The sequence below is a fragment of the Suricata suricatta genome, chromosome 4 (genome assembly GCF_006229205.1).
Source record: "Suricata suricatta isolate VVHF042 chromosome 4, meerkat_22Aug2017_6uvM2_HiC, whole genome shotgun sequence".
Classification (NCBI taxonomy): Eukaryota; Metazoa; Chordata; class Mammalia; order Carnivora; family Herpestidae; genus Suricata; species Suricata suricatta.
The window spans coordinates 82,672,289-82,687,743 of NC_043703.1; the positions used below are offsets into that span (position 1 = coordinate 82,672,289).

The 15,455-nt window shown below is 45.9% G+C and overlaps 1 protein-coding gene across 1 annotated transcript in view; it reads left to right on the forward strand.

Moving 5' to 3' along the window:
- The window catches only part of TGFBRAP1 (transforming growth factor beta receptor associated protein 1), a 66,289-nt gene extending 57,500 nt beyond the window's left edge, over positions 1 to 8,789 (forward strand). The window contains exon 12 of the mRNA XM_029937090.1: positions 6,191 to 8,789. Coding sequence (XP_029792950.1) covers positions 6,191 to 6,367 — 177 coding nt within the window. The 3' untranslated portion in view covers positions 6,368 to 8,789. The remainder of the gene's footprint in view (positions 1 to 6,190) is intronic.
- The last annotated feature ends 6,666 nt before the right edge of the window (positions 8,790 to 15,455 follow it).

The following is a 15,455-nucleotide window of genomic DNA, read 5'->3' on the forward strand; positions in this document are numbered from 1 at the left end:
TATGTGTCTGTTTTTGTGTCAATACCATACTGTCTTGATGATGACAGCTTTGTAGTAGAGGCTAAAGTCTGGGACTATGGTGCCTCCTGTTCTGGTCTTCTTCTTCAATATGACTTTGGCTATTCAGGGTTTTTTTGTGGTTCCATACGAATTTTAGGATAGTTTGTTCTAGCTTTGAGAAGAATGCTGGTACATTTTTGATTGGGATTGTATTGAATGTGTAGATTGCTTTGGGTAATAATGACATTTTAACAATGTTTATTTTTCTGATCCATGAGCATGGAATGTGTTTCCATTTCTTTGTATCTGCTTCAATTTCTTTCATAAGCTTTCTATAGTTTTCATCATACAGGTCTTTTACATCTTTGGTTAGGTTTATTCCTAGGTATTTTATGGTTTTTCGTGTGATTGTGAATGGGATCAGTTTCTTGATTTCTCTCTCTGTTGCTTCATTATTGGTGTTCAAAAATGCAACCGATTTATGTACATTGATTTTGTACCCTGTAACTTTGCTAAATTCATGGATCAGTTCTAGAAGGCTTTTGTTGGAGCTGATCTCAAGTTTCCCATGTAGAGTATCATGTCATCTGCAAAAAGTGAAAGTTTGACTTCTTCTTAGCCAATTATCAGAATTATCTGATGCCTTATATTTCCTTTTGTTGTCTGATTGCTGATGCTAGGACTTCCAGCACTATGTTAAACAACAGTGGTGAGAGTGGACACCCCTGTCGTGTTCCAGATCTCAGGGGGAAAGCCCTCAGATTTTCTCCATTGAGGATGATATTAGCTGTGAGCTTTTCATAAATTGTTTTAATAATGTTTAGGTAAGTTCCTTCTATCCCGACTTTCTCGAGGGCTTTTATTAAGAAGGCTGTTGTATTTTGTCAAATGCTTTTTCGGTATCTATTGACAGGATCATATGGTTTTTATCTTTTCTTTTGTTAATGGGATGTATCACATTGATGGATTTGTGAATATTGAACCAGCCCTGTAACCCAGGAATGAATCCCACTTGATCATGACAGATAATTCTTTTTATTAGCTGTTGTATTCGATTTACTAGTATCTTGTTGAATATTTTGCATCTGTATTCATTAAGGATATTGGCCTGTAGTTCTCTTTTTTGGTTGGGTCTCTGTCTTATTTGGGAATCAAAGTGATGCTGGCTTCATAGAATGAGTTTGGAAGTTTTCCTTCCATTTCTATTTTTTTGGAATAGCTTGAGAAGGATGCTTTAAATGTCTGGTAGAACTCTCCTGGGAAGCCATCAAGCCCTGGGCTCTTGTTCATAGGGAGATTTTTGATAACTGATTCAATTTCTTCACTGGTTAGGGGTCTGTTCAGATTTTCTATCTCTTCTCATTTGAATTTTGGTAGTGCATGTGTGTTTAGGAATTTGTCCATTTCTTCTAGATTGTCCAGTTTGTTGGCATATAATTTTTCATAGTAATCTCTGATGATTGCTTGTATTTCTCAGGGATCTGTTATAATAGATTCATTTTCATTCATGATTTTGTCTATTTCAGTGTTCTCTCTTTTCTTTCTAAGGAGCCTGGCTAGAGGTTTATCAATTTTGTTTATTTTTTTTAAAAAACAACTCTTGGTTTCCTTGATCTGTTCAGTTGTTTGTTTGTTTTTTTTAGGATTCCATATTGTTTATTTCTGCCCTGATCTTTATTATTTCTCTTCTGCTGGGTTTGGGGTGCTCTTGCTGCTCCCTTTCTAGTTTCCTTAGGTGTTCTGTTAGATTTTGAATTTACGCTTTTTCTAGTTTCTTGAAATAGGACAGGATTGCAATATACTCTATTCTTAGGACTGCCTTTGCTGCATCCCAGAGAGTCCTGATTGTTGTATTTTCATTTTTATTTGTTTCCATATATTTTTTTCATTTCTTCTCTAATTGCCTGATTGGCTCAATCATTCTTCAGTAGGGTGGTTTTTAACCTCCACATTTTTGGAGGTTTTCCAGACTTTTTTCCTGTGGTTGATTTCAAGTTTCATAGCATTGTGATCTGAAAGTGTGCATGATATGATCTCAATTCGTTTATACTTATGGAGGGCTGCTTTATGCCCCAGTATGTGATCTATCTTGAAGAATGTGCCATGCGCACTCAAGAAGAAAGTGAATTCCCTAGCTTCAGGATGCAGAGTTCTAAATATATCTGTTAATTCCATCTGTTCCAGTGTGTCGTTCAGGTCCATTGTTTCTTTAGTGATTTTCTGTCTGGTTGACCTATTCATTGTTGCAAGTGGAATATTAAAATCCCCTGCAATAAGCACATTTTTATCAATAAGATTGCTTCTGTTTGTGATTAGTTGTTTTATGTATTTGGGTGCTCCTGAATTCGGTGCATAAATGTTTATAATTGTTGACTCTTCCTGATGGAGAGGCCCTGTAATTATTAAATAATGCCCTTCTTCATCTCTTGTTACTGCCTTTCCTTTAAAGTCCAGTTTGTCTGATATTAGTATGGCTACTCCAGCTTTCTTTTGGCTTCCAGTCGCATGATAGATATTTCTCCCTCCCCTTACTTTCAATCTGAAGGTGTCTTCAGGTCTAAGGTGAGTCTCTTGTAGACCGCAAATAGATGGATTTTGGTTTTTTATCCATTCAGCTACCTTGTGTCATTTGATTGGAGCATTCAGTCCATTTACATTCAGTGTTATTGTTGAAAAATGTGGGTTTAGATTCATTGTGTTCTCTGTAGAATTCACGTTTGTAGTGGTGTCTCTGGTACCTTGTATTCTTTGCAACATTCCCCTCATAAAGTCCCTCTTAGGATTTCTTGTAGGGCTGGTTTGTTGGTGATGAATTCTCTCCACTTTTATTTATTTGGGAAAACCTTTATCTCCTATTTTGAATGACAGGCTTGCTGGATAAAAAATTCTTGGCTGCATGTTCTTCCTGTTCATCACATTGAAGATTTCCTGCCATTCCTTTCTGGCCTGCCAAGTTTCAGTAGATAGGTCTGTAACTACTCTGATAGGTTTCCCTTTTTATGTTAGGGCCCTATTATCCCTAACTGCTTTCAGAATTCTCTCTTTATCTTTATATTTTGCCCGTTTCACTATGATAGTCGTGCCGAAGGTCGATTCAAGTTACGTGTTAGGGGAGTTCTGTGAGCCTCTTGAATTTCAGTGTCTTTCTCTTTCCCCAGATTGGGGAAATTTTTGTGTATAATTTGGTCCAGCACCCCTTCGGGACCTTTCTTTCTTCTTCTTCAGGAACTCCTATGATACGGATGTTGTTCTGTTTGTATCACTCAGGTCTCGAATTTTCCTTTACTGCCCCTATATCAATTTGTCTCTTTCTCGGCTTCCTCTTTTGCTATAACTGTGTCTTCTAATTCACGGATTCTCCTCTCTGCGTCTTCAATCCATGCAGTAGTTGCCTCCATTTTATTATGCACCTTATTTATAGCCTTTCCAAACTCGTCACAGCTATTTTGAAGGTTCCTAGTCTTTGTATCAATAGCTTCTCTGATGGCTTCCATGCTTTTTTCCAGCCCAGCGATTAATTTTATTACATTTGTTCTAAATTCTTGTTCAGTTATGTTGCTTGTATCTGTTTTGAGCATTTCTGTTGCTGTGATTTCTTCCTGGAATTTCTTTAGAGGAGAGTTCTTTTCTTTCATCATTTTGGCTAGCTTTATGTCTTTTGTCAGTTGTAAAAGCTCATTCTGTACTCCGCACCTGTTAGTATGGCTCTATTAAAGGAGGCTCTTTGACTGTCCAGGGCCTGTCATTTCAGGAGATATTCTTTTAATGGTGTCTCTGTTTCTCTTGTTATATCTCTGATTATTTTATTTCCCTACTCAGTGATATTTGGGACTCTCCACCATGTGTGCTTTGGTTTGTTTCTTGAGGCAGCCCTGAAAAGGAAAACAGACAAACACACAGGGAGCAACAGCACACAAACACACAGACAAGTCAAATAAACAAGCAAACCAAAAGGGGAAAGAAGAAAAGAACAGAAAAGAAAAGAAAGGACAGGAAAAGAAAAAAGAAGGCACTGGGACAGAAACAGCCAAAGACAAAGGACAGTCTGAGAGCGTAAAACCTGCGGAGGGGAGAGATAATGAGATAATGGAAATATATCTGGATGGCAAGAGTTGATCTAAGCACAGCAGTGCATAAATGTTGGTCTTTCCCAGACTCCAGGGGAGAAAGGGAGAAAAGAAGGAAAAGAGAAAAGAGAAAACGGGAAAAAAATTAAAAAATAAAAATGAGAAAAGGAAAAAAAATTTTTTTAAAACCCAGCTCTCCAGCGCAGATGGGCATGGTTCAGTGTAGGTAGGTTGGGTCTCAGGGGCTGCTGTCCGAGGCCTCGCCTTAGTAGATGTGGGGAGAAGAATGGCGGTGCCCCCAGCCCCACTGAGACCACACATTGCAAGCTATTTGCTTGAGTCCAACTTCCCCTTGCCACGGGCTGGCCAAATTGCTTCAGTTTTCTAAGCTCCACCAGGTTTCTAAATCCTAGTCCATGCGCTTCAGTGCTGCTACCCCAGTTAAAATGACCTCCCGCAGGCAGGCGGCTTCCTAGCGGGAGTGAATTGGGGGACTGGGGAGCCTGCTTTCCCTGGGCTCCACTGGAGTCTGCAGGCGCCGGGCCCCCGGGAGAGCAGGCCCGCCGAGGGGGACGGATTCTCCCCCCGTGCCCATTGGCTACATCTGGAATGGTGGGTCTCTCTGTCCGGGCTGAGGTCTCCCCTCTCCAGATATCACTCTGTGAGCGTTTTCAGCCTCTCCTTCCCTTCTCCTCAGCGCTCTCTGGGCTACACAGCCATCCCTGCCACCCTGAATGGTTTTCTTATGCTCGGCCCTGCCCGGTGCTGAGCCACCTCTGCACACACGGCCCTCTGCAGCCTGGTGCCAGGTTTCTGGGCACTCTCTCTCCCATCTCCGCTTTGGGCCTGCGCTCCCTCCCCCAGAGCCTCCGGGCCCAGTTCGCACTCACTCAGGCACCCGTGAAGCTGTCATCAATAAGGGGTCTGTGCGCGCACCTCTGTTCTTGGAGATCAGAATATTGTGGCTTTAATTCTTCACAGTTTGATGGTTGCCGGTGGGCAGAGATTACAGAGCTCCCTACTTCTCCACCATCTTGCCTCCTCCTCTCCCACCTGAGACATTCTTAACCTTTCCTTTTGTGCCTGGTGAATGCCCACTCAAAACCCAGCCTTAGTATCTTTTCCTTTGTGGAACCTTCATATCCATGTTCTTCTACCCACATGCATTCCGTGCATCCATTCATAATTATCTCCCTTCACCATGAGACTCTGGGTTCTTTGAAGGCCTAGAACTTCATCTCTTTATCTCAGTATCCCGAGAGCCAAGCTTGGCATCTCAAAGCTGTTTACTAAGTGTTTGTTGAATGACTGATGAAACTAATGAGTACAGGTTGAATTCACTAAATCGGTAGTTGGTCCTGCCGAGAGGCCAATGTGCCTGGGCTGACATCAGTGAACTGTGCAAACAGGCTTTTTACCTTGCAGAACTGAGGTGGTGACAGCCCAGCTTTGTTAGCTGCCTTTAAGCAAATGAAATTAAGTTTCCTGGGACCAGGCAGGAGTGTGCTGTGAATCCACCACAGGGCTTTGATGGAGTCCCTTATTTGTGCCTAACACTTCTGGTTTGCAAACAAGAGGACCAAGGAATTGGATGATTTATACAGCTTTATTCAGCTCTGACACAACATGACTTTCCTATAGGCTTTGCTCCCAGAGCTCAGAGAACTGTTGAGAGAGGGCCCGTTTAAAATGCCTTGGCCAGCAAGCAGCAGTTACTTTTATAAAATAAGAAAACAGTTTTGTAGCTCTTTTTACTACTCTGGTTACTAGGGACATTTTATTTATTTTTACCTCTAATATTCTGGGGTTTTTTTGTTTTATTTTGTTTATTATTTTTGAGAGAGGGGGACAGAGGATTTGAAGCAGGCTCTCTGCTGACAGCATCGAGCCTGACATGGGGCCTCAACTCACCAACCATGAGATCATGATCTAAGCCAAAGTCAGATGCTTAAATGATTGAGCCACCCAGGCGCCCCTCCTCTAATACTCCGTTAAAAGAAATTGATGTTAAAGCAGTCCTCACGAGTCATAATCACCCACGGGGTAATGTGTGCAGACTCTGAAAACCCCACATAACTCCATCCAGCTCACTGGGTCCTCCAACTTTGTTTCTTTTTTTGCAGATGAAGTTGAAAGGAAGCTCAGTTCGGCTTTCGGACAAAAAGCTCTGCCAGATGTGCCAAAATCCCTTTTGTGAGCCTGTGTTTGTTAGGTATCCAAATGGTGGTCTTGTCCATACCCACTGTGCTGCCAGCAGACACACAAATGCCAGCCCCCCCGGCCCAGGTGCACGGACTTGAAGAGGCCCTCCCGAGGGCGTGTGGAGGACCCTGAGTTCCTTACCAAGCCTGCTGGGTGCAGGGAGCGGCCGCCGCTGCTCCCGTGTCAGCCAAGACGAAGGGGTGATATCTGGGTGCTGGGGAGACTTCAGACAGTGTGATCCAGGGGCTCTTCAACTGCTGACCACTCTACACCGAATGTAAATGGAAAACCCCGAAAATGGAGACACTTGAGGGTTCGCCCCTCCTGGTACTTTGTGATCCAAAACAAATGCCTACTTTGCAAGGAAAATGAGCCTTCTCTCTGCCACGTGGACATCCTGGACCTCCCACCCTGGCGCCCTTGTCTTCAGACGTGCGTTTGCACTGGAAACGCGCTTCTGGGTGGCACAGGCTCGCTTGGTAGCACCGTCGCAGGCAGGGGCTTGCGGGGGCGGGGGGTGCTGTCTCTTTCCAGGATTACCTCGTGGGCTCTGCCTTTGCCCTTCACTGACCTTGGGGAAATCTTTTTGTTCTTTCCTACTTCCCCTGTGGCTCTCAACCCCTAAAGGATTCTGCCTTGTTTACCCGAGCACCCCTTTCGGGGAAATGTGTATGCTTGGCTGCCTCGCCAGGGAGGACTTGCTGGAAAGCAGTGAGGCCCCATGAGAGAAGCCACTCACCCCATCTATAAGAGGACGCGGACGGGAGACCCATGACAGGTGAGAGCCCAGGTGTCCGGCCCTGTACTGTCACAACACCTGCCGATTTGAAACTCCACAATTGACATGTTTGACGAAACATTTTTATTTGAAGTTGTCATCTCTGCAGTTTTTCTCTTGTTTAAAAATTCATTCATCATACTCATTAGGGACATTTTGTTGTTAAAATGTACCTCCTACTGAAACACTCGGGAAATTAAAAGGGAAGTGTTCTGAGCACAAGTCGAGCAGAATTTTGGAAGAGGCTGGTTTAACCGCACACCCTCTGCAGGCCGGCAGCAGCCACAGCTGCCTTTGCCCGTGACCGAGATGTCGTCTTTCCTGCCTGGTGCTTCTGCACATGATGAGGAAGTCCCGTCAGGCCGCCTTACCTCCCAGCACTTTACACGCCTGCTCTGAGGTCTCCTGCACTCACAGGAGACATCCCTCTTGTTCACAGACTCATCATTTCGTGTCTCTGCCGAGCATCGCGGAGAGCGCCGAAGCTGTCCTTCCTTCACTGCCCTGATTTGAATTTCATCGTTGGGATAAATGATTCTATTACGAACTAACACTAGACACTACCCCCTGCCATAACGCCTGGAAAACAAGCATCAGCTTGTGTGTGTCACAGGAGAGGACCCTGGAATACAGCCTCTCCCCGTCAGCCCGAGCCTTCCAGAGCAGCGGTGAGGATCTCGTTGTCCGTGGTCTCAACAGAGCTCTCCTGGACTGACGGGCAGTGCTCTTCGTCTTTATGTGATTCTGAGTGGCCCCAGAACGCAAAGGCACCCCCGCATTCTTCCCTGTGTCTCGACCTAAAGAATAAAAGAAGAAATTCTTGTAGCTCGACCACATTCTGCGTACGAGGAGGAAGCCCTAGCCCGGTTATGAGTGTGACAGTTTGGCCCTGTGGATGACTGTTCCCGGAGTGGTCATATTACGGTGCTCGTTATGGTCACACCTCGTGAGCTTGTGTTTATTCCTCCTAGCATGTGTAGTGTCACGCTTCCAAAAGCACTGTCACCGGACACAAAATGGGTAAAGTCTTGGGAGCACCTTGGGGTTGCTCATTCCTAACCTGGAGGACACTAGTCTCCGCTCTCTCCGAACCTTGGTCAGTTTTTTGAAACATTTCCCATCCTTTAGAATGTCGATAATTAAAGCTCAGTGGTCTCCTGTGTTCAGAACCAGACTCACTCTCCTCCATTTCTGATGCCCTCAGGCCCCTTTTGCAAATCAGATTTTTAAAAGAAACACATAGTTCTTTCTAAAGGCCTGCTGTTTTGTGACTGTGCCGTAGAATAGAACAGTTAGAACAATGCTCAGCCCTTTTCTCCCCTCCTTAGGTTCTGCGTAACCATTCTAGTTAAAACAGCACGAACCGAACCCAGTTGGCGTTAATATTCGAGGGACAGTGCTGTTGGGTTTTCTGAATGGTTTCTCTGCCTTTGCCCCACAGGTATTAATGTGGGGGGGGGTTGTGGCCGGTAAGGCGTGGATGGAGCATTGGGCCCGAGCTCAGAGCAGGAAGGCTCCTGTCTGTGAGCTCGCTGAAGGCACTTGCTTATGTCAGGAGTGCAGAGAAGTCAGGAGGCCAGGGGGTGGCACCACCAAACCCGTGCCCGTCTTTTCTCGCTCGCTCTCCTATGGAAATCTTGGTCCTTGCAACTTTATCCTTCACCCCTGGTCAGGTCCCACATACACAAGATGTACAAATGTAAACTTGTTGATTTTATTAAAATTCTTTTAATTCTTTGTTCTTCCTGTTTTTTTTTTTTTAATAAAAATTCTCTGAGTGAAGTGGTGGTTTTCTCTTGGCACGGTTCCTAGTCACAGGGGTTCTGGAACTTACTCATCCAGACCTCATGGCTCCTACCTGCTCCTGCAGACACCTTGCATTGGCCACCTCGGAAATTCTTTATTATCACTTTACTAAATTTTATAATTTTTGAAATATTTTTAAGTGTATTTATTTTGAGAGAGAGAGAGAGTGCATGGGTAGGGCAGAGTCACAGCAAGAGAGAATGCTGAGCAGGCTCCCCACCATGCTCACAAAGCCCAAGCGGAGCTCGAAACAAACCTCAGGATCATGTCCTGAGTCTAAGTCAGTTGCTTAACTGACTTGAGCCATCCAGGTGTCCCGTTATCACTTTACTGAATTTTAAACAGTCCTTTTCTGAATTTATTTCCTGCAGATTCTCAAGGTGCCCCTGGACATTTGTTACCTTTGATCAGTCATACTCTGAGGAATTTAGCCAAGGAGATTCCTGGTAACTTCTCACATACTTCACCTATTAGCCAAATGTCCTTTAAGTAGGCCTATGGCCTGTGGATTTCTAACTCGGAACATGTTCAAGGAGTAGAACTTTTTTGTTTCACCTTTAAAATTTTACTTCATCCCTTGGAATCATGTTCATAGCAGGTCTTCAAGAAACCCTGAGGAATGAATTTCACAGCACATTTCCGCATTTATTATTTTTTTTAATGTTTATTTTATTTTGAGAGTGAGAGAGAGAATGAGCAGGGGAGGGGCAGAGAGAGAATCCCAAGCAGGCTCCACGCTCAGCACTGAATCTGACACTGGGCTCGATCCCACAATTGCAATATCATGATCTGAGCCAAAGTCAAGAGTTGGATGCTTAACTAAGCCACATAGGTGCCCCTAGTATGTTTCCTCTTTCATTCTGGGCGCTGTGCCAGCCCTGAAGAGAGGCTGTGTTAACAAGGCTGATAGCCCCCATCTGCTCTAACCTTGTACCACATGCCATTCGGGCTGGTAAATTCCAAGTATGTGTGTGTGATGGTAGTGGTGAGGTGTCAGATCACCTGTATCTCAAATTGAAGAAACTGACCCACAGTTGGTGGTTGATTTTCTTGGGAGGACAAGGACAAGTCCAGCCAGCTAGAGTTCAAGTCCCTGCCGACAGAGATCCCCCCGGGTACTTCTCACACCACGAAACCCCCCAACCAAGCCAGCCTTGACTATGGTATTCAAACAGTGATGTCACCGCTGTCAGAAAGTCATAAAGCAACAAGTTTAATACCCTTAGTTCTGTATTATTGGTATCCAGTGGCTCATTAGCATATTAAAGAGTAAAGGGAAGGGGCACCTGGGTGACTCTGTCGGTAAAGTGTCTGGCTTCCAGATTCTCAGCTCAGGTCGTGATCTCACGGTTCGTGGGTTTGAGCCCCGCATCGAGCTCTGTGCTGACAGCTAGCTCAGAGCCTGGAGCCTGCTTCAGATTCTGTGTCTCTCTCTCTCTCTCTGACCCTCCCCTGCTTGTGCTGTCTCTCTGTCTCTCGAAAATAAAAAAACATTAAAAAAATTTAAGAGAGTAAAGGGGAGCATGCTTAGGCTTACAAACTGACTGGAAAGGGAGAAGTGCTCCATTCGCACTGCCTATGAGAATATTACAAGGCCAGCTGACTGAGAGAAAAAGAGTGTAAATTGATGTCCTAAATGTGACTGTTAGTAGAAACAAAAGACGGGCTCCTTACTTCGTGAAATGGGCTGTGACTCGTGTTAGATTAATTAGATACCAACTATCGCCCCGTTTGCTCAGAGCAGATCTAACAGCCTTAGTGTCTGAAATGAAAATGTACACGAATCTAGACCATATGGACCCGAGGCCCTTTCACCTTCTCGAAAACACTAGCTGGCTGGAGCGCCATCTAAAAGCTTGTTAATCCCTTGTTGGGTGATAAGCACTGGAATTAATGCAGCCTGCTTTTCTTTAGCTTACTTTGCAGCCAGGGATGGGAAACAAATAGCTATAATTCAGTCTGCAGTCCAGAGCTGTAAATTAGGTAAATGAGACATGTGGCAAGCTGGGGCTAGAAAGCAGCATAGACAACTCAATAGGCTTCCGATGGCAGGCGTTACCACTGGACACAGGGGAGCCTGGGTCTCACTGGGCTCTGACACTCAGCCGTGGTCCTGGGCTGGTCACATCCCCTAGATGGTGGTGGTGTCGTTTGTAGCCTGGAGTTGGAGCTGGGTGGCGTTCTGAGGACCCTTTGGGGAGTCGGGAGAGGAGCAGGTATGGTCCAGCCCTTGAGACCAAACGCTGCCCCAGAGGCTGTGGGGTCTCAGGCTGTGCCTGAGCTCTCGCACAGCCCTTCGCCATTAACAGTCATCTTTCTCTAGCGAGCGTTTTCCATTTGTCTCACTTGACCAGCGTTTCAGTGGTGCCCCTGGGGAGGCGGGCTCCCAGCCTCATCTCAATAGGCACGTGAGTAATGAACACAGCACACGGCATGAGTGGTGCCCGTCTGACCAACTCATCCCGGCCTCTTCTGCTTCTGCCCACACGCACAGCTGCCCCACCTCTGCCATCAACACAGTACCAACCCCCACATCCATTTCTCAAGTGGGCTTCAACGCACTGCTGATTTACAGTCAGCTGTTCACTGATGCTTATAAATAAATCAAAATGTTTCTGTTAGCTTTTCGAAAACTCAGTTACTATATACTCCTAAAGGCATTTGATTTTGTTTTGCTTTTGTTTAATTTACGTGCATTCACTTTTTTCATGAGTGATAGTCAAACTCCATTTCCTATTAAAAAAAAGATTACCATATGACTAATATGGCTGTATGTAAGTACATCTTCCATGCATTAGTCTTCTTGCCATTTTTATGATTCCTTTCTAAATTTTTATCTTTAATTTTTAGAGAGAGAGTGAGAACAAGGGAGAAGGGCAGAGAGAGAACACAGGGCTCGATCCCAGAACCCTGGGATCATGACCTGAGCCGGAATCAAGAGTCGGACGCCCAGCCGACTGAGCCACCCAGGCACCCCTGATAGATATTTTAATTATAAAACACACATACCATAAAATTTGCCATTTTTACTGGTTATGTTTCAGTGTACCATTCAGTGGCATTAAGCACATTCCCATCCTGCAGCTCTGCCTTCACGCAGCACAAGCTTCCCATCCTCCTGCCCCCAGCCCCTGGGGCCACCATTCTACTTTCTGTCTCTGGATTGGACGACTGGGGACCTTGTGTAAGTGGAATCACAGTATTTGTGCTTTTGTAGCCGGTGTTGCACTTAGCATAATGTCCTCAAAATGCCCCCATGTAGCATGTGTCATAATTTCCTTCCTTTTTCAGGCTGTATAATCATGTTTTAAGTAGTATATTTAGTGACACAAAGTGTGCGTACATAGACCATTTGGTAATATATATTTTATATAAAATTAGAATTGCTATATAAAATAATTGTCTATATTATCAACATGTAAGATATAACCCTGTACCACCCATCCAAAAGTCATCCATTTATTGTCCTGACCTCTTCCATCAGGTTAAACCAGACCCACAAACAAAGCTCACAAGTGGCCAACAGTGGGGTCCTTTGAAAATGGGTTCAGAATCAATTCCAATCGTGGTCAACAAGGAATGACACGGCTTTCCCCATCATGAAGTGATGCTGTTGACCTGCAAGAGTCTGTGTCAAGCTTGATTCGGAAACCAGGGCCAGACCAGCTTGTGTGACCAAGTGGCCTGTAGGCCAGAGCATATGATGAGCAGGCCAGCGGAGGGCAAGGGGCTTCCTTCACAGGCCTCCTAAGGAAGGTGCACTCGTTTCCCATGATTTTCCCAAGCTCTCTTTACACAAACCTCTGGACACCTTCCAGTGAAGGAAGGAGGCATGCCTGCCCCCAGACCCCGGGTCATGGCCCCTTCTTAGGCTGTTGTTCCAGATATGGCTCCAGTTCCTGCTTGGAGTAGGTCCTAGGAGTGTGGAGCCTGAAGTGGAACGCAGGGTAGGGAGAAGGGGGCACTCTCCGCCTCACTTTCCTGGGAGAGTGAGGAGGTGACAGCATGCGATATAGACCGTGTGTGTAGTGCATGTACCGTAGCGAATGGCATCCAGCCTGTTTCCTTCGGTCTGCGCTCCTCCTGCCACCGTGAGGAGACTTGGGGCTGGGCGCTCAGCATGTTTCTGCACCTGCACTGCGGACCTCTGGTGGTGTCATCTGCAGCAAAGGTCCTGTCGTCACAGAGGAAGGCAGGGTGTCTCGACCCCTCAAGTGTGAGAGCACCATCCCTGCCCGGTAACTAATCTCATGCAGTTGAACGTCAGCAACATTCACCTGGCTGTGCCAGATTCCGATTTGGGTCCCTGCTGGTGTAATTTCCAGATACCTTGTGTTTGCACAAATGCTAGAAAATGAGCTGCTTCCTAGCAGCGGACAGGGAAGGTCAGCTGTTCCCAGCCTGCTGGGCTGTACCTGCTTGCACATGCAGTGGGCCAGGAGGGTGGGGGAGCTGTCCACGCCGTCCTCGGTGTGGGGCTATGATCCCTCCTGGGGCGTTCACAGCCACGGTGACCCCAAGTTACCACCCTGTTCACACAACCGCAGAAGTAGACCCGACTTTGCCACAGAGGGAGACGGTGGCTAAAGAGCTCACATTCCCAGGAGCCAAGGGGGCAGTTTTCCCTTTTCAATTCATGCTTCCATTTATTCATACATTCAATCATTCACTCATCCCACAAATGTGTGTTGGGAGATTGCTATGTGCCAGGCATGGTGCTCAGTGCTGTGGATAAAACAGCAAAAAAGACCCATCTGATCTCAGCCCTGCCGAGATAATTATCTCTCTGTGGAGATAATTACAACACAGGGGACGAGTGCCAAGAGGAGGCAGGGCAGGTCCGCAGCACAGACAGGAGCCTTCTGTTGGAAAGGAAACGCTCTAGGCAGAGGGAAGAGCAGAGCCCAGCCTGGAGGTGGGGAGGATGATGGTCCCTTGGAAACAGAGACTCACCTGCAGCCCGGAGAGAGGCAGGAGGTGATGCCAGATGAGGCTGGGGGCTGAGGCTTCATCCCGCTTCACAGCAGAAGGAAAAACACAAGTGACCGTGCTGTGGAAAGACCAACTGTCACGACACACAGGGTGACCACCACCACCATCTGCATCTCGTATTTCGCTGCTCATCTTCACATAGTTCTTAGTGACATGCAAAGGGACCCCACCAAAAAGACAATATAAATTGTTTTAGCCAGTTTATTTGGAGAATCCTTAGTTTTAAAATGTAGTGTATTGGGGCTGTGGGGTGGCTCAGTCGGTGAAGCATCTGGCTTCGGCTCAGGTCATGGTCTTGTGTTCTGTGAGTTCGAGCCCCACATCAGGCTCTGTGCTGACATCTCAGTGCCTGGAGCCTGCTTCAGATTCTGTGTCTCCCTCTCTCTCTGCCCCTCCCCAACTTATGCTCTCTCTCTCTCTCTCTCTCAAAAATGAACAAACATTAAAAAAAATTTTTTTAAGGGGCACCTGGGTGGCTCAGTAGGTTAAGCATCTGACTTCGGCTCAAGTCATGATCTCAGCGTGTGAGTTTGAGCCCCACGTCGGGCTCTGTGCTGACAGCTCAGAACCTGGAGCCTGCTTCGGATTCTGTGTCTCCCTCTCCCTCTCCGCTCCTCTGCTCATGCTCTGTCTCTGTCTCTTTCTCTCAAGAATAAATAAACATTAAAAAATTTTTTTAATTAGAAAAGAAAATAAATAAAAGATAGTTCTTATCCTCCGGTCCCAGGAAGAAGGGCCATGCCATGCGATGACCACGTGAGGAGTCACCAGCGTTGGTCAGGATGTGCAAGGAGTGGGTAGGTGCATACTGTGAGTCTGTTTTGTGGTTTCCCAGGGAAGGAATGAGTGACGCTTCATATGCTTCTAACAGCAGGAAAAAAGGTTGCCTTAGAGTCATCTCAAGGTGAGAAAACGGAAAACAGAAGGGTCCAGAAATGCTTCCTAGGCCCAGCCTGCCAGCCAGCCAGACTTCTGCTGTGTTCAAAGGGTCTCTCGAGTCGGGCTGACGGCAGCTGGCCTCTGGTTGCCACAAAGGACCCTCTCAGCCCAAGCCGGCTTCTGGGGAGGCGTGCTGTCTTTACCAGTTACTCCTGCGACGCTCTTCTACGTACAACTAGTGACTACACAGCCGTTGGCCTCAGCCCTTGCACGGGCACAGAGCTCTTGAACAATGCCTCCTTGCTCAAAATGACTGTGTGTTTTCCCTCCCAGCTACCTTGATGCCCCAGTTCATGACCCAACGGAGGCCCAGCAGTTTCTCAAGTTGTTGCCAATTCTTAAGTACCACAGACTTTCTAAAAACAATAATAATAATAATTATTATTATTATTATTATTGCACAAAAAGCCACCAATTCCACTTTTAGAGTTTATTTTAAGAATATAATCAGTGGCCTGGCAGAGAAATTTATTCCAAAGATGTTCATTACAGCATTTAAAAAAATATTGAAAAATAGAAAATATTACACAGAAAAACAGAGAGTACTTCAATTAATTACTTATGGTGCATCCACACAATGGAAGACCTCCAGCCATTAGAAAGCGCTTCAGGGGTGCCTGGGTGGCTCATTCGGTTGAGCAACCAGCTTCGGCTCAGGTCATCATCTCACA